Source organism: Tripterygium wilfordii, chromosome 16 (genome assembly GCF_013401445.1).
Source record: "Tripterygium wilfordii isolate XIE 37 chromosome 16, ASM1340144v1, whole genome shotgun sequence".
NCBI classification, from domain to species: domain Eukaryota; kingdom Viridiplantae; phylum Streptophyta; class Magnoliopsida; order Celastrales; family Celastraceae; genus Tripterygium; species Tripterygium wilfordii.
This window is the reverse complement of record NC_052247.1, coordinates 289,533-315,796: the sequence shown is the minus strand read 5'-3', so window position 1 is coordinate 315,796 and position 26,264 is coordinate 289,533. Positions and strand designations below refer to the sequence as shown.

Genomic DNA, 26,264 nt, shown 5'->3' with positions numbered 1-26,264 from the left:
AACTATATATTGCTCAGGTCCAGTCCGGTTAGTGAATCAGGCCCATTGATTTGACGAACCCGGCCCATAACTTTAACAGATCGTAGGCCCGCCCAAATCCAATGGACATGAATATGATTCATTGATTTGGACCGTCCAAAAGAATGTTGATCCAAGACACTGTAATCAGTGCATTATTCTGATGTGACCAAGGTGTCACTTTACTCCCTCCGACACTAATAACACTTTGTCGCTTTGGTCAGACCGTACTTTCTTGTAGGGTTTTGCTTCCTAAATCCAACACCAACTCATTCTAGTTTAAGCTCAAGAAAAAGTGACTTGACTCAAATCAAATAAAGTTTTACTAGTGCGGAAGACCAACTGTTACAGAAAGTGACAGTAAGCCCCAGATGACCTAACAAAAGGGAGGGCTGAGGGGAAGAAGATTCCAGTGATAATGATAAGGATGATGATGAACATCATCCCATTAACCCAGCACCATCAAAAGTGGTGATAATATTCAGATCAATGATTAAGCTCAACTGGGGAAGAAGATTCCCATATAATACACGCAAGTTTTTTTTCTTTTTGGTTTGTCGTATTCATGCAGACACATGATAATGATATACCTTAGTTTGCATCCAAAAGGATGGGCGCTTGTGTTGTAGCAAGAACATAGAGTGAGAGACAAGAAACCATGATTAGTTCATGGGTGGTAATGATCTCCGAAGGATTTCTTATTGTGGAAGCTTAACTGAAAACATAAATAAAATCAAGATCATCAAAATTAATCTCTCCCTTCAGTCGCCAATCTAAGCTAATTCTGCCTATCACAAAAAAAAACATGCAAGTTAATTCTAATTTACAACATTTGAACTCAAATGGCAGTCTTCTCAGAACTTGCTACATTTCTATCTTTCAATTTGTTGTAGTAGCAAAGAGAGACAGTAGGATCTCGTTATGCCACGAGCTAACATCTCTTCCAACCACAAGTCTGCAACAATCTGTCACATTGTTGTACAGGTCAGTCTGATTCACAACAAGATCCAGTGCCATATGGATATGGTAAAGACGTCGTTAGTTTCCGGATCAATCTATGACATGATTTGGAGCCACAGCTAATATTCTGTCATTTCTAGATGGTGGTTGTACTGCAGCTTCACCGGCTTCTTGCCTGCCCTCGTCGAGCACAATTAAGAAACCCTCCCTTAGTATCCAGCTCTGCAAAATATTTCCAACCACCGTTTTATTGTGAAGTAATCTAACAGATACTACCAGTAGAGGCTCAAAACAACCAAATGTTTAACCTCTATAATAGCTTTGATTTTGGAAATTTCAGTTGCTGCTTCCTCCTGAGAACTGTAGGCATTTTTCTCATTTTGCTGGGCCACATACCATGCGATCAACTCCCTCTGCTTCCATCCCGGTAGTCCAGACCCTGGAAATGGTAATTTTTAAACAAATAAACTATAGAGAGAGAAAGAATGCCCATCTGGTGACGCCAAGGCCAATATATCTGGCATTACAACCACGGTACCTGTAAAAACCACCCTGGAAGCATATGCAAATTGAAGATTCATTAGAAGTCAATCAAGTCATCTTCAACGATTGCATAAAAGAGCACGAAAAAAACTAGCTATCTTTAAAGTAATCATCTTACGTATCACCAGCCCTGGCATGTTCAACAATATCATGGCGGAGAATAACATCAAGGGATCTGGGAAAGGAACCTGCGGAAATCTCAGCAGATGTTTCTTGTACTCTGACTCTTTGCCAATCTGTAAAATTGCTCTCCTGTCAGAGCAATGCCCATCTTGTTCTATTCGAGCATGTCGGACAGATTATCGGCTGCAAGTACACAATTTAAGTAGTTGACACTTGACAGCAAGTTAAAACATTCCCCAAAGGAATAATGAGGAGCAAAACAGAATAGGCATATAAAATCCGACTTCTGTGTACTTGAACTCCAAGCGGTTGAAAGTTCCTTGAAGAAGCTCAGGTCTAACCTCACTTGTGCGAGTGACCACTCCGGTAATTGATACTAGTTTCCCAATTTCAGGTGTAGTTAACGCTCTCAACCTGCAGTCAGGGATTGGCAAATGCAGCGAAAAGAATCATATACAAAGTCCAATTTATTAAATTATCTTCGCTTAATGTTACTTATGCTGGACTCATACACAACCTCGGATAAGTAAATGAAAATTAGCATTGAAATACATGGAGTAAGAGCAGTAGATACCGCTTAGAGAAAGGGATGTTGAAAAAGGCAAAATTGATGTCCTTGTTAGTGTTATCATCAGAGATGAAGCTCCATCACGAACCTCTTACACGCATTCTTCAAGTAAGGCTCAAACCTTCCAAAAAATCAAGCAAAACGCAACAAAATGCACATCAAATCCCTAACATTTTAACAAGATTAAAACCGACAAGGGATTTTTTCCAAATAAAAAAAATTGGGGGTTAAAGTTTCGACCTTAAGTCCTCTTCGGCAATGGCCTTCTGGAGAAGGTCGCTGTATCGCATGACATGAGTGGAATCAAGGAATATGGTGCTCGATTCGTTCGCTCTCCTCGTCTCAATTTCGGCTTCGTGGTACAATTCCCCACTCCCCTCCGTACGAAAACTGATCCGAGTTCAATTGTTTCGATTATTCTCTTATATATTCGATTTAAAACTCAATAACAACAGAATAATAGAAAAGAAATTTTGAAACCTCTTGAGGAAGTCGAGAAAGATGTTCTCGACGCGAACTGCTTTCTCGTCCAGGAAGTAACGGCCGAAGGCCTCCATTAATACGGAATAGCTAAGACTGGAGATGGAAACGAAGATCGGTTGCGACTGAAACCCTAATGGCTGTGTAACAGATCGGAGATGACGAACTGCAAATGAAATCGACAAGGTTTGGCGTGAAAGGAAAGGAGACGCACCAACAGATTGCCGCGAAATTGTGTAGTCTGTAATCTGTATATTGGACTCTCCGGTGGCAGTATGGTGCGCTCAAATCGTGGGCCTGGCCAGGTATGGGGCTCATTGAATTCAATTAATCAATAGTTCAATGATGAGCCCAAAATAAAGCCCAACGAAACCTATAGGCTATAGCTGCAACCAAATGGGCCTAAATGTTAAAAGGAGATAAATTAATGGGAAAATTGGGGGCCGGTACAATAGATTGTACTTATTTGTAAAAAGATACAACCATTAAAACATCCTTTTAAAAAAGTCTAATGGGGACCTGCTTTTACCAAAATAACCTCATATTTCATTATCCCTCCCACGAAACCTCCCCCTCACACCGTGATTTTCTCTCTCCATCACACAGTGATTTTCTCTCTCCACGAACTGTAAAAACACAACCGATTTTCAGACCTTAAAACCTCTATTTTCAGAGATTTCACATCCATAATGACGCTTCTTTCTCAATCTTGAGTGATACTATACTGATTTTCTGGAAAATGGTTAGCATATTACATACCCGAAGCTTTTTTCGATTAATGAATACTTTGGTGATATTATCTGAAATTTGTGCACCGAAAACCTTTGTTCGTTTTCAAATCATGTTTACATGTCTTGATTTTTGAAAATTTTGGTTAGTTTCTGGTACATTTGCTAGTTAGGGTTACTTGAAATCTGTTAGGGCTTTTGATACAATATTGGTACTTTTGTGCATTTGAGGCTTTCACGTGGTTAATTTTCATGTATTTTCCTTCAACATTTTCGAATTTTGGTTTGAATAATGTTGTTTCTGATGCAGAAGCTACTTTTTTTTTTGAAATTTTGATAAACTGATACTATAGTGAAACTTTTGTAATTGCAACAAATGATTGATACTATAGTGATACTAAATGTGTATTTCTTTAAATTGATATCAACAATCAATTTGTGGGAATGTAAGTGGTTGAGGGATTTTTGATTTGCTTACTGGTGAATTTTAGTGCAGATATGACATTTTTCTTTGGTATTTTGTTGAACTGATACAATAGTGATACTTTAAACAAAAGATCCAGTTTAGTGTTCAATTTATATATTTTCCTCATAAAATGATGATACAAATGTTGGAATGTAAATTTGATTGCATTACATGTCTTTATGGTTCAATGGTATCATTTTAGTGGATTTTTTGTGTTGGTGATAATATAGTGATACTATAGTGATACATCTCTGCACCTGTAAATATTTTCCAGAACAAGCAAGAGAGGTAACCAAGAAAAGAAAATCAAGAAAGGAAAAGTAATTAGGAAGAGGAAGTATGCATACTGGTTCAATTGTATCATTTTAGTGGATTTTTGGATTGGTGATACTATAGTGATACATCTCTGCAACTGTAAATGTTTTTCCAGAACGAGCAAGAGAGGTACAAATCAGACATAGCAAGGAAGGAGAGAAGAGAGAACGAAGCACAACCCAAATTAAGCAACAAAGCATAGTCCAGATCTGTCAAAAACGGAGACAAGAGCAACTCGATGTAGTCCAGATCTAGCAACGAAGAAGAAGGCGATGAAGAGAGGAGAACCTCAGCCAAAAACGAAGAAGAAGGCAACGAAGAACAATTCAGATCGAGAACCAGAAGAAGGAGGAGGAGGAGGAGGAGGAGGAGGAGGAGAGAAAGAAGGAGATAGCTTTTAGTAGAGAAGAAGAAAATAATGGTATTGTAGGTATAAACCAAAAAATATTTTAAGTCATATGATCAAATTACCCTTAAATTGCACTTTTTTATAATTTTAAAAAGACCCATGACCTTTTTACAATTAAGTTGTCTAAAGTGCTCTTAGTGCCAATTGTCCGTAAATTTAATTAAGAGGCCTCAAAAAAATTAAAAAACAACTAATAATCGAAGAAATAAATACTAAAGGAGATAAATTGATTAAGAGGCATGGTACACAGCTAACAATATTTTCTTTATAATAATTTTTAAGTGCTATTTACTTTAACAATTACAATTATTATTCTACATCTTATCATTAGAAATATTAATTATCTTCATATTTTTCTAAAAAAAAAATTTAAAAATTTAAAATTATTGGAGGCCTTGGTAGCTAGTAGGGCCCTAGGCAACCTCTTTAGTTGTCTAGAGCTCCCATAATGGACTAATTAGTAATTACAAGTTACACCCTTCACTAACATACACACACCCAAAACCCAAAATCCCGTCAATTCTAGAATCTTACGAATCCCAACATTTATTGACCCCAGATATCCTAAATGTTGAGATTGACACACATGATCCATGTGAAATAGTAAGATCACATAGACGCACACATGAATCATGTGCGTCTATCTCAATATTTGAGATTGTTGTGACAAAAAAAAGCACAATTTCACGTGAATCATATGAGTGGCCTCATGATTTCACATGGATCATGTGTGTCTATCCCAATATTTGAGATTGTTGTGACAAAAAACACCCACGATTTCACATGAATTATATGCATGGTCTCACGATTTCACATATATCATGTGCGTCTATCTCAATATCTGAGGTAGGTGTGACCAAAAAAACACAGAGACGCTTATCATTTTCGATTATAAAACGAGAGACCAAAAAACATGAGTATGCATTTAACGCTTGCTTGAGAAAGAAATTGACACTTGTTCACACATTGCCCTCCACAACATGACACATTGTAAAGCAAACACAGGAAAAATGGTTGGGTGAGAACTATAAAGTGTAGGGAGAGAAGAAGAAGAAGCAGCAGTCAACTATCAACATAGCCGTTTCAAAATCATTAAACTTTGTACTTTCCATCTCTGATTCTCAAATCCTACCAAATGCCATTTGTTTCCATTTTCATTCACTAAACCAACACCTGCCCCTCTCTCTGTTTTTTCCCAAAAAAAATTTCCTTTATTAGTGTGCTCCATACATATCTAACAGTAGTTGTGTTCATGGTGGCAGTAATTGGATCATATTAGTAAGCCGAAACCCTAATTAGTTATTAGACCCCACGGATTAGAATAAACCCATATATCTGAACTTCCAAATTTAGCCCACAAATTTAAGTAAACCTAATTAATACCCATATTACCCTATCAAGAATCACTAGATCTTCGTCCCCCTTTTAATGGAAGTCTTTGCATATCAAACCCCACAACCAAATCCACAAGAATCAATGGAAAAAAACGGCACATCACTGGCCATGACCAACTCCAATACTGATATTGATCAAGAAGAAGAACAGAGAACCAACAACAAAACAGGGAAGCCATACTTCATCCTCTTAGGGCTTAATTATGCTTTTCTCTTTGTGGGTTCAATCTCATCAAGCTTGCTCTCAAAGTACTATTTCATTCATGGTGGTTCAAGCAAGTGGGTCTCAACATGGGTTCAATGTGCTGGTTTTCCTCTCCTTTTACCACCCATCTATGCTCCTTATTACCTTCTCAAATGCACTAATAGAAGACCCTTCTCATCTTTCACACCCAGAATTCTAATCTTGTCAATCTTTGTTGGTCTAATGTTGGGTCTAAACAATCTTCTGTTTTCATGGGGAAATTCTTATTTACCAGTCTCAACATCTTCTCTCCTCTTAGCATCCCAATTAGTCTTCAATCTTATCTTATCTGTTATCATTGTGAAACAAAAGATCACATTTTTGAATCTCAATTGTGTGATCCTCTTGACGGTGAGTTCAGTCCTTATTGGGTTGGACTCCGATCACAACAAGCCACCCGGGTTGACCCAACTCAAGTACTACATCGGCTTCTTTTGCACGATCGGTGCCGGCTTGTTATTCGCTCTGTATTTGCCAGTCATGGAGAAAATTTACAAGAAGGTGACTTGCTATTCAATGGTGATGGAAATGCAGCTGGTGATGGAGATTGCGGCGACGGTGTTGGCCACCGTGGGGATGTCATCGGACGGTGGGTTTACTGAGTTGAGAACAGAGAGTGATCGGGTATTCGATAAAGGACCCGGATTGTACTGGGTCACGGTGGGGTTCAATGTGGTGACGTGGCAGATTTGCTTCATGGGTACAGCAGGGATGGTGTATTTGACTTCATCGTTGACTGGAGGGATTTGTTCAACAGCTATTTTGGGTATGAATGTGTTGGGAGGGGTATTGGTGTATAGAGACCCAATTGGGGGTGTTAAGGCTGTGGCTACTGTGGTGTGTCTTTGGGGGTTTTGCTCATATGTTTATGGCATGTATGTGAAAATGAGGAAAGAAGAGGAGGAGGAGGGGGGAGTGAGAGAGATTGAGAATAAGAAGAGTTTGGACATGGAGATGGAGATTGGTGGTCCTACAACATTGGCAGAGAATGTTTGATCATGGTGGTTCAATTTCTCTTTCTTTTCTTTGTTTTTCTTGTCATGGCATGGTATGTGTGTGTCTCTATATGACTCAATGTAGTAGTGTTTATTAATATCTCATGCAATTGAATTAGCTTCTTGGGTTTAGTTGAAGAGGGGAAAATAACAAAATGAACACAATTAAGTTGTTCATAGTGCAACTCTTCCATTCTGGAATCACTTGGTGATAGATTAATTGATTATCTCTCCGAAATTAGGACGTAAAGAATCTCACCCTAGATCTGGAGTTCGATTCTAAACTGACGTAACTATTTGCAAGTGGTTTATGTCGGGCCTAGGTACAACTAATATGTCGGTTGGGTTAACGTTTGTCTAACCCGATCTGAGTTTAGTGGGTTATTCAAAGGCCACGTGTGATATGAGTTGTTCTCACTTTAAAAAAAAAAATTATTCTAGCAGCCTAAGAGCTATGGTTACATTATTTACTCTCAATAAATATGTGTTTGTTTTGTAGTAGTAAATATTGACCAATTTAATAACCACATTGTGTGTAAGCAAACTAGTAAAGTAGTCTAATACCTATACTTGTCTAGGGTTTTTTTTTTTCAGCGAAGTAACCAATCACTTGACTTTTTATAACAAATAGGATAGGAGGGATAAGTAGGATGTGAACTAATCATTTTAAATATGACATCAAAATTAAACTTTTCGCGTTAATACTAAGCGACTTGTTAAGTTGTTTGGGGGAGTATGACGTTCCAAACACCTAAAAAAAAATTACTTGTTATCTTCTTCTTTTCTTTTTTTTTAAAAGAGCACCTTTCACTAAGAAGCAAAGGGGGAGAAGTTTCCAGTAATTACATGAGTAAGAAACCCTGGTATGTTCCCAATCCAAATACCATTTTCACGACTATTCAAGACTTTCTTGGCCAAAGCATCAACAACACCATTTGATGTGCATTTAACATGACTACAAGTCAGGTCCGAGAAAAGGTTTAGCTGGTTTTTAGCTTTTTTGATGCACAACCCAATCTCAGAGAGATCAACTACTGCAATTGTTATCTTAATAGAAAGGGAGAAAAAAAAAAACAACGATGGTTTAATTTTCAGAGTATTTTGATCATTTCAATATTGTTATCTTAAAGAGTATTTTAAACTTGGTTTCTCAAGAGAAAAGTAGTTGTGGATCTAACAACTAACCCTAAAATGTGCAACAATAAAAATCACATTAATGCTTAATTAGTTAGGAGTAAACTAGTGAGAAGCACTATCGCTTCTCTATGAAGCAAACTTTAGTTCCCAACAAAATCAATTATTAATATATTTGTTTTTTCTTTTTGTTGTAGATCGAGAGAGAAAAGTGAACCAAGATGTCATTTTCCCAATTCTAGTTAGTTTAGATTAATTTATTAAAATGATTGGTACGTGGGTGTATTTGTCTTAACAAACAAACAAAAAATTCATGGAAGAAACACTAAAAACTATAGGGATGTGATTTGTTGTCTATTTTGCCAAAAGTAGGGTTTCCTTTTGCATCCAATATTCTCTCCTTTTCTTTTATAATCTCGTATTTTATTTTATTTTTTTTTAGAGGATAAGTATTGACATAGCCCCTGAACTTTTATGAATGGATCAATTTAGCCCTGAAACTTTATTTATGATCAATTTAGCCCATGAGCTTTCAAAATTGTATTCCGTTATAATTTCCATTGAGTAACGAAAAATACATGTCATATCAGCAAAAATTGACGGAAAATGAGCTTAGGGGCTAACGGACTACATTATTGGAAGTTGAGGGGCTAAATTGCCCTAAATGAAGTTTAGGGGCCAAAATGATCATTTCATTAAAGTATAGGGGCCATTTGAAAACTTCTCTCTCTTTTTTTTAGTTTTCTTTTTTATAATAGACTACACTCATTATATGTATTCATGTGATTACAAAAATCAAATGACATAATTGACCACTAAAATAGAATTTGATTAGATTCTTGATAGGCAACTTTTGTTTGGTTATAGCTTTTAGGATCGTTTTTAGTTTTTAGTGCAATTGGGTGGGACATGCAATATCAAAAGTCGTCCTAGAAAAAAAAAACATTGGAATTTTAATTAGTTTGTAAAGAGACCCCATTGAGATAGACAAACCCTCTCTATTATAATTGTACCAATTTACTTATTGTAGGTGAGTGATCTCTTTTTTGCTTTTTATGGGAAAAACAAAGGGAAAATGAAGATATACACAAAGACACAAAGTCACAATTACATGCATATATGCATAAGGAGTAATAATGACTATTATTTTTTATATTTAACTTTCTTCCCAACCAAGTATATATATATATATACAGTTTTTCTCCTATGTGGACCAAGTTTATGGACCAAAGTTTGTGGACCAAATTTACAATCATTGGATCTGCTCAACGGTTGCAGATGAAAGCCAAGTTTTAACCCGAAACCCATTACGGGTAACCCAACTTCTAACGCGTCATATATATATATATATATATGTTGTTTTTGATATTTCACATTATTCCCAATCAATTACAACCAAAAGTTGGTGGATATCTCCCTTGATAATTATGATTGATGTCTCTTGTGCTAATCCATACACCTTGCACACTAGACAAAGGTAGACCTCTCTCTTTCACCTTTTTTCTCTCCTTCACCAAAAGATTTTCTTTTGTGTTTCAACGCATCAAGATTATCAAACATATATTTATAATTATATAATCCAAACAAGGAGAGAGGAGATGCATTTAGCTTTTTAAGGATGGACAAAGAATTAAAAGCGCAAGAAGCCAATGATAATAAAAAGGTCAAAATGAAAGCAAATTTGCGCACTTTGTTTATGATCATCATCATCGTCAACTAAGTTGCGAAACAATGATTTGTTAGGTATCTAGTTGAAAGTTATATGTGTAATGTGTTTTCAACTTTTCCCCCCTTAATAATTTTGTAATGCAAAAATAAAAATCTTTAGTTTAATAATGGGATCCTCTAGTCATTAGTCATATGCTGATTATATGCCGAGTGTGTGAACCATATTTGAAGTTGTGGGGGGGGGGGGGGGGGGGGGGGGTATGGGTAGTAATGTGTGACTATGAGATTGCAATATCATTAATTAGAGATTGAACCCTAAACCTTAAATCTAAATCTGAAGTATAAGTGCAACTGGTTTGGGCGATTTAACTATCTAGGGCTAAAACTTTTTTGATAACGTTGAATCCACCCAACTATCCATCGGAAACTGGCTAGTAAACCCCAAGCCACATGGAAGACCCTGCTACTCCTATGAACCAGTTGAGACCTAGACCGAGACCTAATGCGGGAGATAAACTCAAGGTGACATTCGCATACGTTGGGCTGAATAATGGGTTGAATCCACCCAACTATCCATCGGACAACTAGTTAGTAAACCCCAGGCCACATGGAAGACCTCGCTACCCCTATGGATCGATTGAGACCTGGATCGAGACCTAATGCGGGAGATAAACTCAAGGTGGCATTCGCATACGTTGGGCTGAACAATGGCCCCATCTGGTAAATTGCGATAATTGAAACACTCATGGTACTTGAACTCACGACCTCTCAATTACGCTAAGAATTACTACGATCAAGTTTACCATATCAGCCAATGACTTGTTATTTATTCGGGGCTAAAACCCCAACACATCATCTACTTCTTTTATTAGCAAGTGGTGACTACAGGGGCACATTGTTTTATTGTCTTTGACATACACTTTATGTTCACAAAGGATAGAATTGAAGAGAAAAAAAGAGAAAAAAAAAGGGGATCAAATAAAGGTCACTGGGCTTAGCTATTAGAATTTGGGTTGGGCATGGCGTGATTAGAATCGATGCATGGGCTTCATTATTGCGGGGTCTGTCTTCCAAGGAGTGATGGGTAGGCTTACAATAGATGGATGGGCTTTATTATAAAGCCTTTTACTCAGGTTTTTGGCCCAAAGTGCTTCTGTGCGACTATTGATGATGGCTTTGCAACTGTTACCGGTGCCACTGGCACCGTTACCCAAATCAAAAAGCTTCCACCGCCACCGCAATATCAACACCAGCAATTACTGCCAACCTACGCCATTTCTGGGTCTTGGCCTCCGGAGTAGGAGGAGGGATGGTATTAGTACCAGAAGAACAATAAAGAATTGCTATTTGGTGTCTCGTTCGATAACTGAAAGGCCGAAGAAGAAGAAACTCCCCGCGCCCCTCAGGACCTTGAATACATTCGCGAAACCCAGAGAGTCTGTTTTGTCTGTTTGTACTCATTCCTTTGTTTTCATTTCTCTAATACTACTTTTTTCACATGAGTTTATTTGTGTAGGTTTTGGAATTTCTCTAGAAAAACAGAGACATTAAATAGATTGAGGTAATTGATCGCTTCCTTGATATATCACTTCTCATTATCCCCACAAATCGCTTGAATTTGTTCCATTTGGGGTGGAAATTGTTTAATTCTTTTCTTCTCTTTTGTGGAATTTTAAAAAGGTTAAGCTGACTCTAATGATAGAGGACCCAAGAGAAGTTGAACAAAGGAGATTACTTGGCATTGATGAATTTCTGATGTTTCTTTCACCTTCCGGGAGGAAAGTAAGCATTCTATCTTCTTTACTTGTTTAAAATTTTGGGTGTGCCGCGGCAGTTTCTTTTGCACCAGTTTTTATTAAATTGATTTTGCTCATGCATGCTTGCCTTTATATTTATCGTTGTTGCAAGCACATCAGGTCTTTGTCTCTTGTCTCGTGTGTAAGGACAGTCATTCACTAAAATATGTCTGGAAGATCAAGTTCTCTGTTGATTAAATGAGTAGTTTATTGTCATGATTGTTCAAAAGTCAGATATTGTAGGAATGGAACGTGAGCATACAGTTCTAGATTGGATTTGGATCGCAGGTATAAGTTTTTTATTAAAACAATCAAACAATCGTATATTATATTGGCATGCCCTTTTTTCTATATGGAGCAAACCAGTTGGAAATGGATATCACTACAAAGAGATCTCAGACATGCTGTCCACGTCCAACATTCTCATGTAGTCATGTCGATTTCTCTTATAAGTATCTCACAATTTCGAGTCCTTTGTCGTCAGCATTTCAAACTCGTAGAACACCATGGTGATTCCAGACTCGGGTTTATTTGCCACCACAAACAACAGAACCCAAGCAGGAGTTGATGTCTATATGACCGAAGACCATCTCCATGAGCTTCAGTTTTTGGTAACTGAAGATCCTAAAATCTTGATGAAAAAGGAGAGCGTGAAAAAGGAGAAGCAGATTATGGTTGATCCAATATCACTGAGACAATCGTCGTTGAGAGAAGCTAGCTTCAATATATTGTTGCAGCCTGTTGTTACAGCCCGAAACTCTCCACCACCTCTGCTGCCTGCAAATTCCAGGTTCGTTAGCTGCAGTCTACCCAACTCGGCCTCTTCATCTGCACGATTCAGTTTCAATCATCTGAAGAAGAAATGGAGAAACGAAGGCCAAGAATCTCCCCGAAAAATTGATCTTATAGCTCGCCAACACTCTTCTGCACACTCACTGCAACAGGTAATCGATTTACGGAAGAGTCAATCTTATGCTGAAGGAAAAGCATATGAACCTTCTGATGAATTTGATCTCTGGTTCAGTGAACCAAATGCTACCAAGCTTGACAACAGGAATCATGAGAGCTTCAACAAAACCAAGACCGGCAAAGTTATTCACAAGAATGGTAAGAATATGGATCATGACAATGATGAATTTAAATGCGGTGCCCTTTGTCTGTACCTCCCAGGTTTTGGCAAGGGAAAGCCAGTGAGAACAAGAAAGGTAGAACCAGAGATGGAAAATGTGATATCCAGGACAGTTTCCTTGGAAAAATTTGAATGTGGATCTTGGGCTTCATCAGCCATACATGAAGAAGATGGAGACTCGACGAATCGCTACTTTGATCTGCCACTTGAGTTGATTCAGAGTAGTGTGAACGATGCACATTCACCAGTTACTACGGCTTTCATGTTCGACAAGGATCGCAGAGTGACTCTCAAGCATGGTCCAACCAGAGCAACCTCCAGAAAATCCCATGAATCCTCTCGCCATGTTCGGTTTCCACCATCTTCTCCATCATCAAACCCTGCCTCACCCGCTTCTTGTATTTCCCCACGCTTGCGCAAGGCGAGAGAAGACTTCAATGCCTTTCTACAAGCACAGAGTGCATAACCATTGCTGGATCAGCATTTTTAAACTTTTGGTTCAAGCTGTTCTGTGACTATTTTTTTTTTGGGTTCTATTTTCATGTCTTCCTGTTGAGGATCTCTCTTTGGTGTAATGTTGAAGATTTGGATGGGAGTCATGACTAAATATGTACTGTCCCTTCTACTGGAAAGTAATATGAAGCATTGACTATTGAGTTGCATTTTTGGAGATGGGTCAAGTTTTCTAAGTGGTACACTCAATCCCATGACTTTAACCGTTAAGATTTTATCACACATCGGATTGATATAACCCAACTGAATGACATATAAGTATAACAAAGTTGTGCGGACCTTTAGCCCAAAGCAGGACAATATTAAGTGGGGGAGTAGAAAAACTGAAATCATGCACTTACATTTAACATAAATGAACATAGTGGTATACACAATTTCAACACTTCCTTTCTTTACTTTCCCTGAACCCATCACTACTACCATAAAAAAAACTCTCGTATATGCCTTATAAACATTTCTTGTGCCATACATGGACCTGTGGTTGCTTGTGATTCTATAAAGCCGTTTCTACACTAGGATGTTGAGATTGCCCTGGAAGTGCATTGGATGTGTTGAGGACAAGTGATCAAGTGGTCATTTGTGAGACCAGCAGCTTGCATGAATGAATAAACAATAGTTGGTCCCACAAACCTAAACCCTCTCTTCACCATGTCCTTGCTTATGGTTTCTGACTTTGAGGTCTTAAAAGGGACTTTGTGGCATGATCTGTATTGGGTACAAATAGGCTTGTGACTCACAAACCTCCACAAGTACTTGTCAAATGACCCAAATTCCTTCTTAACTTGGAGGACGCCTTTTGAGTTGTCAACAATTCCTCTGATTAGGCTTAAATCAATGCTGTAATCAGCACTAATTGATGTGATTTTCTTTTCTGTGAATTTGGCAACAACTTCCGCATCAAACCCAGAAAAGGCCTCCCTGCAGAACATAATGTTAGATTAATATTTTATGAATTCACTTCGAAAATGATAAGGTACGAACAGTTGGTATCCTACTCATCCTAGTTGCGGAGTTGTACAGACAAGATTTGATATGCATTACTTAGATCCTGTGCATCTAACTCAGCAGTTGGGAACCTTTTTTATACACACCTGAAAGATTGGCGCTTTTTCAAGGCTGAAGTCCAATCTGATCCAAGTTGTGCAGCAGTTAACACTAACAGTTCAAACAACATCCTGCAACAATTGCAGAAACATCCCATTAATTCAGCAGAATTAATTAGGTCTGCTTGAGAGAGAAAGAAAGAGCTAGAGAACTTACATATCATCATGGACAGGAACACCCCATTCTTCATCATGGTAAGCAACATAAACAGGATCTGCACATTCCAAATTCTCTTATTTATGTACTTAAAAGAAAACTTGCCATTGATGAGGAAAATATCAGAACTAGTGAGTTTTGGTACCTGAATTAGATGTCATATATCCACATCTGTTTTCTTCTTGAGTAATAGTACTAGTAGACGATGAAGAATCAATCGGAACCACCTTCTTTTCTAACTTGGCAGATTTAGTCCTTCCATAATGAGCAATTCTCAATTTTCTCTGTTCCTGCATTGTGGCAACTTGTTCTCTTCTTTTTGCTGCAATGCTTCCTGGAGCCTCAACTTTCACTGAATTGTTGTTAGCACCGGCTTTCTTCGCCTTCTTCACCGGGGACAATTCAGTAGTCAAGTTCAGGGCCTTGTCATTGTTTCTTGTTTTAAGCAATGGTGATGATTTTGGTGATTTTAGCTTAGGAGAGATAGGAGGGGACAATGAAGGCCTAGTACTAGCAGTACTAATTGGTGAAGATTTAGGTGACAAAGTAGGAGACCGTGGAGAGACTTTCTTAAGCGAACTACGCCGTTCCAAGACAGGAACTTGGTTTGATTTAGGCTGAAGAACCGGACGGCCATTGATATGATCAGGCTTAGAAAACTTGGAGTGGCACATATTTTTTGTTTGTGAGTGGAGAGAATGATTTTTTTTGTGCAAGAAAGGCAATGTAGAAAGTGAAGAACACAAGGGAGAGTTTATAGAATGGCAAGTAGGGTCAATCCCTTGTGAAGTTGTAACATGGGTGGATTAGGGTCTGCCATACAGTCTCCCTCTCATGCCAATGACATTTTTTCTCTCTTCTTCTGGCTGATGTGGCTTAGAAAATGACTTTGACACATTGAATCATAGATAGTCTTTTTTGGTAACATGGAACTCGCCAAGCTGTCCACCGGACAATCGGTGGGTAAATTCCCGACCACAAGGAAGACCTCGCAAGTCCATAAACTAGTCGAGACATGGGCCGAGATTCAGTGCGTGAAGATAACGCAGGGTGACATTTGCACACGTTGGATTAAGCAAGAGCGCATCTCGCAAATTGTGATAATGGAAACACCCATATGACTTGAATTCATGACCCTAACCCTAGAACTGGGTCTATATTAGATTAGTTGTTGATATATTATATGTTATGTGAAGATGATGAAAGTGGTGATGGTGGTACCAATGCCAGCTCTTTCATGGACCCTCCATTTCATTTTCAGTGTCTGCCTTTTACCGCTTGACTACTCCAAAGCCTAATCCTCAAGTTGGAGTGGGGATGAAGGCAAAATAGACTAATCATGATTAATGTATTTATCCTGAAAGCTAGCTGGACTTCTCAAGGCAATGACAGAGTTTATCAAGTAGTAATTTGCTTTATTAATGATTTGAGTTGATGTTATGGTTACATGTTCAGAGCAAGTTTTCTCCTTTTTGCTCATTTGCTGGCAATGGTCCCAAACCCTAGTTGCCACAATGGACCAATTTCTGTTGAATTGATTGATCAAGATATATGTTTATATACAATTATATACATAAATATATTATATGCATTACTTGAGTTGAAATTGCCTGAATTTCCTGGTTTTAATATGAAAAAATTGATATTCTTATGTCATGAACAGTTGATTTTGCCTAAAACATGTATGCATATCAACAGACAGAACCATTTTTCAAGAATTAATGACTACAATTGGTCACTAATCTCTTAAATAAAGAAATTAAAGAAAAGTTCAAACAGCAGACATGATCACACTGATACTATCTTATCAGCACTCAAAATACATACATGTTTCTCCAAAATAAAGTTGAAATGTAATATCAAGAAGAACAAAGGCATGTATAATGTTTTTGTCCAACATATTGCCGGAAAAAAATGAGAGGCACCTACCTACAAGACAGAATCCACACAGAACACAAAGAGTGATTGGCATTTTCACAGTGAATTAAATGTTACGAGAGTTATTTGTCCCACATGGTTTGGCTAAGTCAAGTAATATAAGACTAAGCATCATGGATGTGAGTAGTAGGGTTAGAGATTTTCAACGTTAAACCCTATAGTCCCCTTAATTTGGAAAAGGAAAAGCTTGATCATAAAAAATTCTGTATTTTGTTCTTTCTTTGGCAGGGATGATAATATCATCTGTGAAATTGTGGAGGATGATCCACTCTCTGAAAAATCTTCATAAAAAATCCTCAAGGAAGATCTCACTCAAATTAACTCTTATAAAATGGGACCTCCAGCACCCAATAAGCGGTTCCAAACGTTGTATTTTTGAATTGAGGAAGATCTCACTCAAATTAACTCTTATAAAAGGGGACCTCCAGCACCCAGTAAGCGGTTCCAAACGTTGTATTTTTGAATGTTAGTTTAGAGAGAGAACGCTCCGAACACCAAACACCTAATAGCATCCGAATTGATTTGAGCGTCAGAGAGGTTCTCCGAGAAAAAACATGGGGCTCCCTATAGCCTACTCTTTTTCATTGTGTAGGACATCAAAGACAGTAGAAAAGTCACTACCTCATGCTAATCCGACCAATTGATACATGTAGGGGTCAATTTTAACCCCATTCAAATAAAAGGGTCATGTTCAACCCAATCCAAATACAAATGGGTCAGACCAAAATATAAGTCCAGAGAGATAAGGTCAACAAAGCCCAATATATTTGAGACCAAATCATACAGTCCAAAAGAACTTCGTCAAACAAGGCAATACAAAGCCGATACAAATACAAAAGGCCTATCAGACCACCAAAGATAAGGCAATTCCACACCAACGGTTATGTCTGAAACTGACAGAAAACTTCCTCAACTACTGCCAACTTCCTCAACCGTTGCAAACTGCACAAGACAAGTATAAAAAGAAGCCATGAGCAACGGAGAAGGGGGATGGGAATAAGATTTACTACTCTGTATTGGATTCATGTACGTTTTGTAACCAGAACAATATAATAACAACATCCGATAGTTCTGTACCGTGGACCTAGACACAATGTCGAACCACGTAAACATGTCTGTCTTGTTTTACTTTCTCCAAATTACTCACAAACAATTTGGTTGTTGAATTATTGCATCAACAATACATCAGCATAATCGAGCCAGTTTTGAATGTCATCAACCATCATACCATCATATATTTGAAGAACCATGAACATGTTCATAGTTTGTTTTACATGCAATCAAATTTTTGCACAAAGTGGTAAAATGGTAAATGCACACACAACAAGATTGTCCACGAGGTGTGATAAATACCCGTGATCGCAGACGTTGGATAATTGACGCCGAAATCCCGATATCCGAGAGAGTGTCGCTAGGCGAAGAGGACCAGACCAAACTCTGCAATTGCGAAGCAAAAACTTCAACGGAAATGGCAGTGACAGTGACGATGCTCGGGGCGTTGTGGGGTTTGAGTGTGCAGTTGCACTCCAACGCTCTTCGGAGGGTCCCTTACATGCGCCGTAAGTTCTTGCCCTAATTCTTCTCCAATTTTTTTCCTAATCAATCTGCGAGGAAAAAGGAAAAGGTCTTTTGGGATTACGAAAAGATTTTTTTTTTTTGAGATGCAGATCCGTGGGAGCATTTGATTGCGATGGGATGCGGGTCGATCTTCCTGAACGAGCTGACTAAATTTGACAAACAAATCGTAGAGGACACTGAGAAGCTTGTCCAGAAGTCCAGGGCAGCCAATGAACGTCGCTACTTTGGTTCGTTTCTTTTAGAGCTTCACAATCCATAAAATTTCATATATATTTTTTTTAATTTTGTGCTTGTGGAGGTTTTGGGTACCATATGAAATCTAAACTGAATTCGAATTTGTGCTAATGCCGATGTTTAGTCTAGCAATTTGGTACAGATATATAATGTTGGGTGTCTAGATAGTGACTTGTGATCAGCATTTAGTTGCCAAACTCAGGCAATGATAAAAACCCAGACTTGATTTGAAGTTGGTTTTGTGTTCCAAATGATTCGTACATACTGTGGTACAGGAAGCAACAGACCTTTTCTACATACATTCAAAACCACTTTCCTTGACACTTTTATAAGTAATGTCCTGTATGTATAAAGCTTTGACTAAATTAAGATTGGTGATGGGGGTTATTCGTAGTGTCGACCAAAGTGGTAGAAGGAGGTTTGTTGTAGGGTTTTGGGGCTGGACTAGGGTGAGGAAGAGTCTCTGGTGTATTATCTTCTGTTTCAGATGATTTTCTAATCTTTCAGGGGGTGGAAGACAATGATTTGGTGTTGAAAATTGAAATCATAGGACTTAGCTGTTACTGTAATAGCAAATTTGGTTGATTTAACAGATAATACGTACTTCACAAAACAAGATGTCATAGGTCGGTTTATGGGGAACAAGTAAAGTTATACTATGAGCTATAGGTCCGTTTATCTAAAAATGGTTATCTATGCTTGTTACAGAGGAAGCTCATGTATGTTGTGCTGCTTAGTCTTTGTCAACATCAAGTCATATTCTCCTTTCTTTCAGTTTTGCCAACTGTTTTAGTGATAATTCTCGTATTTTCTTGTTACCATTTGATTTCCCAACTTCCTTAACATTGATTCAACTTATTCTGTTGTAGATGAAGACGAATAAGTATTTGCAATCATCCGTCAACAGATCATGGGACATTCTGACAAGATCTTTTCTATTCCCCCTCATGTTATGGACCTATGGTCTGTACTCTGTACTACTGCTTTTGCTTTTCTATTCATGTTACTTACAATCTCTCTAAGCTTTTGCTGCTAATAAGAGCTGTGATGCTTTGATGATGGTAATTGGCCGGACTAATAATACCAACTGGAAGCTGAGTTACCTTTTTCAGTAAGATTAGCTGTGGATGTGTATATGGTTTAACTGCGTAAATGCTCATGTTTCATATTCATATATGAACAGATCATTACGGAAATGTATTACTAGCTTTTTACAAAGGTTGATAATTCAGTTGTGGTAATATAAGCATCTGGCTGTATTAAATTAAATCATGGCCGATGTATAACACTAAGCTCTGTATTGGGAGTTGTTGGGCCTTGAGCATAAATATGAATAAATCAAAACTGATTGGGCGTCAATCAAGAAAATAGTATGGTGAGTTATACGTGGGTATCCATGTTATTCTTCCCAGAACCCACCACCCTATTGTTAAAAATGTGTAGTACTTGATCACATGCTTGCCGGGACGACGGCCTCTCTTGTGGGACAGTTCTTGTACATTGCAATGCTATCTCAAGCACTTGATATGCTGCAAATTCTTCATCTGGCAAGAGTGGCTTCAATGCAGGATCTATCAGCTCCTCTCGAGCTGAACCTTGTGTTTCAATGCCTTTGTCTACCCATCTCACCATGTCCATCTCTACACCAAAACTTGCATCCGTCGGCATTTTGCCGCTGACGAGTTCCATCAGCACAATTCCCATGCTGTAAACATCACTCATCTCTGTTGCTTTCAGTGAATATGCATACTCTGATGGCAGATCACACGAACATTTGTTTAGAAATGCATAAATGGTGAAACAAGCAGTATTAGTGTTCTAATTAGCAGAACTTATCAATTACCTGGAGCAATGTAGCCATAAGAACCAGCAAACCATGCACTTGACTCTGTATACGAGTCGTCGTGGTCTTCGGCTATGGCTTTTGCAAGCCCGAAATCTCCCAGGTGAGCTTCCATATTGGAGTCTACCAGTACATTGCTTGATTTAATGTCCCTGTGAACGATCTTCGGCACGCAGTCATGATGCAGGTATTCTACTCCATGAGCTAGTCCCACTGCTATCTTCAGTCTTGCTTCCAAGTCAAGGCATTTCTTCTTCTTGTTATCTACTGTTTTCTGGTGAAGCCAGTCCCAGACACTGCCATTCTCCATGTACTGATATATCAACAGATTTGAACCTGCTCCTCTGTTGCTGCAATACCCCATCAACTTCACCAGATGTCTGTGCCTTATCCTCCCAAGCGTCGTAACTTCTCTTGCGAAGCTCTTATTCAATAAGAAATCGTCTTTCCACAAAATCCTTTTGACTGCAAATGTTTCTCCGGTGGAGAATTCCGCTCTGTAGATTTTTCCAGACCCTCCTGAGCCGATGATGAATTCGTCGTTTAGACCATTTGTGGCTTCCATGATGTCTTCCCATCTGTAATCTCGCTTACCAGCTCCATTTGGGAATAGCAATCTTCGCTGCGCTTGAGAAGAACTGGAAGAGTAAGCACAGTTCACTTCTTTCGCCCTCTTCATGAATTCCCTTTGGCGTTTCAACAAGATCGCTCCGAGTATAAGTACAGCAATGACAACTAATGTTGATACTGCTGAGATCGCAACCACCAATGACTCGCTTAGACTTGATCGCTGCTTCTTGGATCCAATGTCATTGCAGTGATCAAGAGGGCTTCCACAAAGACGCGAGTTCCCTTCGAATGCCTCAGGAGGCCAATGAGAGAATTGCTTGCCTAGTTTTCCTTCAAGATTGTTGTAGGAGAGATTAAGCTTGCCCAAGCTGCTCAAGTCACTGAGTTCAGGAGGAACATCTCCTGTAAGTTGATTGTGAGACAGATCAAGTTCTTCCAGCTTAGACAGAGCCCCAAGAGTAAGTGAGATTTTACCACTTAGATTGTTGTAACTGAGGTCTAGAATGGTCTGAAGATTCTTTAGTTGGCCGAGCTCGAAAGGGATCTCACCATTGAAGTTGTTTCTTGAGAGCCCGAGCTCATACAGCTTGCTCAGTTTACCAATTGCTGGAGGGATTGGGCCGGAAAGGTTGTTCTGGTTGAGATTAAGAACATTAAGTGATGGCAGCATACCAATCTCCGACGGGAGAGTTCCATTAAGCGAATTACCATCGAGAGAGAGCACCAGCAATTTGGAACAGTTGAACAATTCAAGAGGAAGAGACCCAACGAAGTGGTTGGAGGAGAGCTTAAGCTCCCCCAGTAGAGGTAAACTTCCGAGCCACCACGGTATTGGCCCCGACAGAAAATTGTTGTTCAGATCAATGTGGGTCAATTTCTTGCACAATACAAGCTCAGCTGGAATAGGTCCAGTGAGCAAATTCCCTGACACATCTAAGAGTGATAGTTCATGAAGTTTTCCTAGTGTCCATGGGATTTTCCCTGTAAATCGATTCTTCCCTAATCTCAGCCGTTCCAGCGTAGAAGAGTTTCCCAGCTGGGGAGGAATTTCATGGTCAAATGCATTGCTTGTGACATCAAAAGAAAGAAAGGAATGCGAGTGACACAATGCAGCAATGCTACCATTCAATCTGTTCTTTGAAAGATTGATTCTCATCAAGTTCGCTAAATTCACAAGTGAATCGGGAAGGTTACCTTCGAGGGAGTTATTGTATAACATGAACTGTTCCAGAACCTGGAGAGATCCAAAAGTTGCAGGGATTCCACCGGAGAGACAATTATCTGCCAAGTCAAGGATAGTTAGTTTATGACAGTTACCCAGTGAGGCGGGAATATCACCCACAAGCTCATTCTGTCTGAGATGAAGGAAATTCAATCCCTTCAACATCCCAATGGAGTCCGGAATCTTCCCATTGAATCGGTTTCCATAGAAATCTATCATTTCCAAGTTTGAACAATTCCCAATCTCTTTTGGAATCTCCCCAGATAACTGATTGTCATAAAGATACAAAATTTCTAGCTTGCTGAGCATCCCAATCTCCCTTGGCAGGTTCCCCTGTAAATTGTTGTGATATAATGCCAGTGCCTCCAGGTTGCTAAGGTTTGCTATGAAGGGAGAAATTGAACCCACCAAGCTGTTGTTGTGGAGAAAGAGATCTTTCAAATTAAGCAGCTGATAGAGCTCAATTGGTATTGATCCATTGAGAGTATTGTTGGACAAATCAAGCTGCTTCAGTGACTTACACTGACTCAATTCTCTTGGAATTTCTCCATATAGTTGAATTTCTGATAAAATCAAATGCTCCAAGTTGGAATTATTGGAGCAAATGTTTCTTGGTATAACCCCAGAGAGATTGTTGTTGGTTATAAACAAGGAAACGAGCTGGCTCATGCTACCAAACTCCATAGGAATTCCGCCTGTGAGCTTGTTCACTGACAAATCAAGACTCTGAAGATTACCCAGTTTTGCAATTGATAATGGGGTTGGACCTTCAAGTTTGTTCCCCATAAGATTCAAGTATTGAAGCTGAGTCAACTCGCCGAGTCGACTCGGTATTTCTGCAGAGAGGCTGTTGTTGGCCAAGTTAAGAATTTGGAGGTTCTGGAGACTACCCAATTCAACTGGGATTGACCCATTAAGGTTGTTCATAGCAACAGTGAAGACGGTGAGGCTTGAACAATTGCCAAGCTCAGCTGGAATAGGACCCTCTAATTGGTTCTGTTGCAGTACCAAGTTCTGAACCCGGTTGAGTTGGCCGAGTTGGGGAGGGATTGGACCTGTTAGACTACATGAGGCTAAACCCAGAGTGACCAAATTGACAAGATTGCCAAATGAGGAAGGGATTGGTCCACTGAGTCCATTGTCACCGATTCTCATAACTTGGAGTCTAGTAAGGGAGCCAAGCTGAGTTGGGATGGATCCAGTGAGTTGGTTAGAGAATAGAAGCAGAGATTCCAATAAAGAAAGGTTAGACAGAGTCGTTGGAATGGGGCCAGTGAGACCGTTCAAGGAAAGATCAAGGTGGAGCAGGTTTTTCAAACGTCCGAGTTCTGGCGCTATTGACCCACCGAGTGACGAGGCAGAAAGGTTGAGACTCACTACTCCCACCATTCCATCCACCGAGTTCCTCCCACAAATGACTCCTCTCCATTTACAAAAATTTGGGTTCTTTTTAGACCAATCGCCCAAAACTCTTCCTTTGTCTTCCGTAAATGACTTTTTCACCTCCAGAAGAACAGAAAAATCATTGTTTTGACACAACACAAACCCAATTGAAAAACAGAGCAAATGAACAAGAACAAGTGAGAAAACTCTTTTCTGCATTTCCAAAACCAATTCTCTGAAAGAGATTTGAATGTCTCAATGAGTTTGATGACAAAGAGGGACCAAATAGTTTTAATTCATGTAGGTGTTTATAGTTGCAGGAATTGAAGAGCTCTGTTCATGCATGCATTGATAAAGACAAGTAGTGAGATTGTATTGGTTATGGAAATTGGCTATGGCAGGAGAGTGATTGGCCTTGGATTGTGTGAGACACACTGCATGATGGTTGATTAACTCTTAATGGACAGCATAAACAAAAACAGGGAGTCCTAAAGACACAAACCTGGCGAGAAGAAAAGAAGAAGAGACAAGGGAGACCATGAAACGTTGTCAGTGGAGTAAATGACAACAATTTGGTATTAAATAGGGGAATGGCGTGGTTGATTGAGAAGGTCAAAGGGTGGCGCCAGAAAAGAAGATTAAAATCTATATATAATTTGGCAGACTATATAGATTGGTCCAAATCCGTCCAATAGATGTGGGATCATGTTCATATTATGCAAGTTAGAAGTTAAAAGAAAACCCAAAATATTCAAAGAAAGAAAAAGAAAAGAAAAGAAGATATGGGATTACATGGGAGAAGATACAGTGGTTGTGGGTTTTGCTTGTAATAGTGTGTTAGCTTCAATGGGAATGAAACCCTAATGAGAAAGTGAGTTGTTGAGTTTCTCTGTGTATTTCAATTTTCAATTTGTTTAGGCCATTAATGTTGAAGCTTTTAGAAAGTCAAACAAGTCCCCACATATGCAACAGATCGAACCTCCAAATATATTCCAAGTATTTAAACAATTAATGATTTTTTTATTATTTATTCTTATTCTTATACATCATCTTATTTGAAAAGATTGAAACTGATGAGAAATATGTCATTGTTATTGGTTTGAGCTACCAAAACACAATGTCCTTTTGTGGCCAATTTAGGGTTTTGATTGGTTGCATGTAATTAATCACTATATGCCTACTCCAAATTGGTCATTTGGCCTGCTCTACTAGTCTAATTTAATGTATACTATATTGTAATATTAATTAATTAATGTAGTGTTTTATTACATTGGCCCATTTGTGTTCTTCAGCCTGTGATTATGGGTTTGTGATATAATTATATAACACAGCCAGATAGCATGGACTCTTGTGTTTTTTTTTTCTTCCCCATTGTTTGTTTAATTAAGGATCAGATTTATACCTAAAAACAAGCTTTCTGCCTGTGATACCTCATGGACTACAAAAGACACTAGTTTATTCTTTGAAATAATTAAAACAATATTATCTGCTCAATTACTGCTAAGATACCGACCAAAATTCTTAAGGAGATTAGATAATTAATTAACATAAACTGAGTTGTTCAATAAGAAAAAAACAAACAAATTGAGGTGTAGTGCTTTGTCCAAGGGATATGCAGACAAACTTATTACTATTAAGATAATGAATTCTTAAGTAGTCTTAGTTCTGACTTATATCACATTCATGATTCACCATATCTTCCCCAATATGATGAAAATAATGAATGTATTAATACAATATATGTGTATTGATCTTGATCCTTATTGCTTCAAGTGAAATAATCATATGTAGTGAAGATAAATCAACACATGTTTGTAGCTTGAGCCTTTTTTTAAAAGATGTCACTAATATATATACATATATAGTGTTGTTTTTTTTTTTTTTGCTCAATTCATTGAATGTAAAGGTCGGTGTATATACATACGTGGAAGCACTAATAAAAGGCTGCTGTGATTGAACTTTTCTTCTTGTGGAATTGGTGCACACAAAACTCTACCAATATGAGTAATAATATGACATATGGTCCTTCTTAAGTTGTTAGATGTAGGTATCAATGTGATGCTAATCAAGACTTGTGTTAGTGATGTATATACGAGCATGGTTGTTGAAGATCACTTTTTTTCCTTCCCTTTTTTCTAATAATTGAGAATGATACCATACAAGTTTGTCATCCGAATATCTGACATGAACCTAAACTTGTATTGTCAAGTCTGCTCGTACAGAAGTTTTTCACATGACAACAGGGTAAGTTGGGCTAAAACTCAATGTGTGGTCTAAAAAATATTACTTCCAGTAGAATCAAACTTAAGGTCTCTCGAGTCCATACGGTTTGGTCCCATAAAGATTCACCAACTAAGCTATCACCCAAGTTGACGAATTTGACTCCAAACTGTATGAACTCGGGAGGTCCTGAGTTTAGGCTGATGTCAGATGTCCAATGATAAATTTGTATGGTGTTGTTTTACCCAAAAAAAGGTAAATGGAAATACAGATCCTATCATATCATTCTAAAACGGGCACAACTAATTTGGGCCCAAGATAGAGAGCCCAAGGGGCAGAGACTCTCTCATCTTTGTTGTTGGGCCTAAAAGTGATGACCCACTTACAAGCCCATAAAACATAAATTTGTGAATAGTCAATGCATCATTGCGGTTGTAATGCAACACTACATGCCGGCATGTCATGTTTGTCATCTCTGTTTGAGTAATGCCTCTCACGTAGTGTAATCAATAAAAATCCATACTTGCACACTC

At 38.5% G+C, this 26,264-nt stretch overlaps 5 protein-coding genes and 1 long non-coding RNA gene across 12 annotated transcripts; 3 read left to right on the top strand and 3 right to left on the bottom strand.

Moving 5' to 3' along the window:
• Window positions 1-757: 757 nt before the first annotated feature.
• Window positions 758-2,947, bottom strand: LOC119980553. Of its 6 annotated transcripts, XR_005463898.1 has the most exons (7): window positions 2,693-2,947; window positions 2,453-2,602; window positions 2,219-2,333; window positions 1,640-2,058; window positions 1,517-1,530; window positions 1,287-1,417; window positions 758-1,200 (listed from the first exon to the last, which is right to left on the bottom strand). It is a non-coding gene; the product is annotated as an uncharacterized LOC119980553 (long non-coding RNA). The 6 variants fall into 6 exon arrangements; XR_005463897.1 differs by having other exon boundaries at window positions 1,517-2,058; XR_005463896.1 differs by having other exon boundaries at window positions 1,287-1,530.
• Window positions 2,948-6,039: 3,092 nt separating this feature from the next.
• LOC119981416 (probable purine permease 4) lies at window positions 6,040-7,382 on the top strand. Its single transcript, XM_038824514.1, has one exon. The coding sequence runs from the start codon at window positions 6,087-6,089 to the stop codon at window positions 7,242-7,244; it is 1,158 nt and encodes a 385-aa protein (XP_038680442.1). The 5' UTR covers window positions 6,040-6,086; the 3' UTR covers window positions 7,245-7,382.
• A 3,860-nt stretch (window positions 7,383-11,242) lies between these two features.
• On the top strand, window positions 11,243-13,636 carry LOC119980796. 2 transcript variants are annotated; one of them, XM_038823589.1, is made up of 4 exons: window positions 11,243-11,481; window positions 11,562-11,606; window positions 11,726-11,827; window positions 12,326-13,636. In XM_038823589.1, exon 4 carries the CDS (start codon window positions 12,348-12,350, stop codon window positions 13,434-13,436), a length of 1,089 nt encoding a protein of 362 aa, XP_038679517.1. In that variant the 5' UTR covers window positions 11,243-11,481; window positions 11,562-11,606; window positions 11,726-11,827; window positions 12,326-12,347; the 3' UTR covers window positions 13,437-13,636. The 2 variants fall into 2 exon arrangements, with proteins under 2 accessions (XP_038679517.1, XP_038679518.1); XM_038823590.1 differs by having other exon boundaries at window positions 11,243-11,606.
• Window positions 13,637-13,798: 162 nt separating this feature from the next.
• On the bottom strand, window positions 13,799-15,523 carry LOC119981199 (probable GMP synthase [glutamine-hydrolyzing]). Its single transcript, XM_038824258.1, has 4 exons — window positions 14,889-15,523; window positions 14,744-14,801; window positions 14,575-14,658; window positions 13,799-14,401 (listed from the first exon to the last, which is right to left on the bottom strand). The coding sequence occupies exons 1-4, from the start codon at window positions 15,415-15,417 to the stop codon at window positions 13,996-13,998; spliced, it is 1,077 nt and encodes a 358-aa protein (XP_038680186.1). The 5' UTR covers window positions 15,418-15,523; the 3' UTR covers window positions 13,799-13,995.
• A 2,455-nt stretch (window positions 15,524-17,978) lies between these two features.
• LOC119980466 lies at window positions 17,979-19,558 on the top strand. Its single transcript, XM_038823168.1, has 3 exons — window positions 17,979-18,240; window positions 18,349-18,486; window positions 19,363-19,558. The coding sequence occupies exons 1-3, from the start codon at window positions 17,994-17,996 to the stop codon at window positions 19,374-19,376; spliced, it is 399 nt and encodes a 132-aa protein (XP_038679096.1). The 5' UTR covers window positions 17,979-17,993; the 3' UTR covers window positions 19,377-19,558.
• A 202-nt stretch (window positions 19,559-19,760) lies between these two features.
• On the bottom strand, window positions 19,761-24,379 carry LOC119980465 (LRR receptor-like serine/threonine-protein kinase GSO1). Its single transcript, XM_038823167.1, has 2 exons — window positions 20,337-24,379; window positions 19,761-20,244 (listed from the first exon to the last, which is right to left on the bottom strand). Exons 1-2 carry the CDS (start codon window positions 23,728-23,730, stop codon window positions 19,874-19,876), a joined length of 3,765 nt encoding a protein of 1,254 aa, XP_038679095.1. The 5' UTR covers window positions 23,731-24,379; the 3' UTR covers window positions 19,761-19,873.
• Between the last annotated feature and the right edge of the window lie 1,885 nt (window positions 24,380-26,264).

Excerpts from the sequence above, each read along its gene's own strand:
- LOC119981416 (XM_038824514.1), top strand. The coding sequence starts at position 6,087 with ATGGAAAAAAACGGCACATCACTGGCCATGACCAACTCCAATACTGAT.
- LOC119980796 (XM_038823589.1), top strand. The coding sequence starts at position 12,348 with ATGGTGATTCCAGACTCGGGTTTATTTGCCACCACAAACAACAGAACC.
- LOC119981199 (XM_038824258.1), bottom strand. The coding sequence starts at position 15,417 with ATGTGCCACTCCAAGTTTTCTAAGCCTGATCATATCAATGGCCGTCCG. Across the intron at positions 14,659-14,743 it reads GTTCCTGTCCATGATGATAT|GATGTTGTTTGAACTGTTAG; the intron begins GTAAGTTCTCTA and ends CAATTGTTGCAG. Across the intron at positions 14,402-14,574 it reads AAAAAGCGCCAATCTTTCAG|GGAGGCCTTTTCTGGGTTTG; the intron begins GTGTGTATAAAA and ends TATGTTCTGCAG.
- LOC119980466 (XM_038823168.1), top strand. The coding sequence starts at position 17,994 with ATGCACACACAACAAGATTGTCCACGAGGTGTGATAAATACCCGTGAT. Across the intron at positions 18,241-18,348 it reads GAGGGTCCCTTACATGCGCC|ATCCGTGGGAGCATTTGATT; the intron begins GTAAGTTCTTGC and ends TTTGAGATGCAG.
- LOC119980465 (XM_038823167.1), bottom strand. The coding sequence starts at position 23,730 with ATGCAGAAAAGAGTTTTCTCACTTGTTCTTGTTCATTTGCTCTGTTTT. Across the intron at positions 20,245-20,336 it reads TTATGGCTACATTGCTCCAG|AGTATGCATATTCACTGAAA; the intron begins GTAATTGATAAG and ends ATCTGCCATCAG.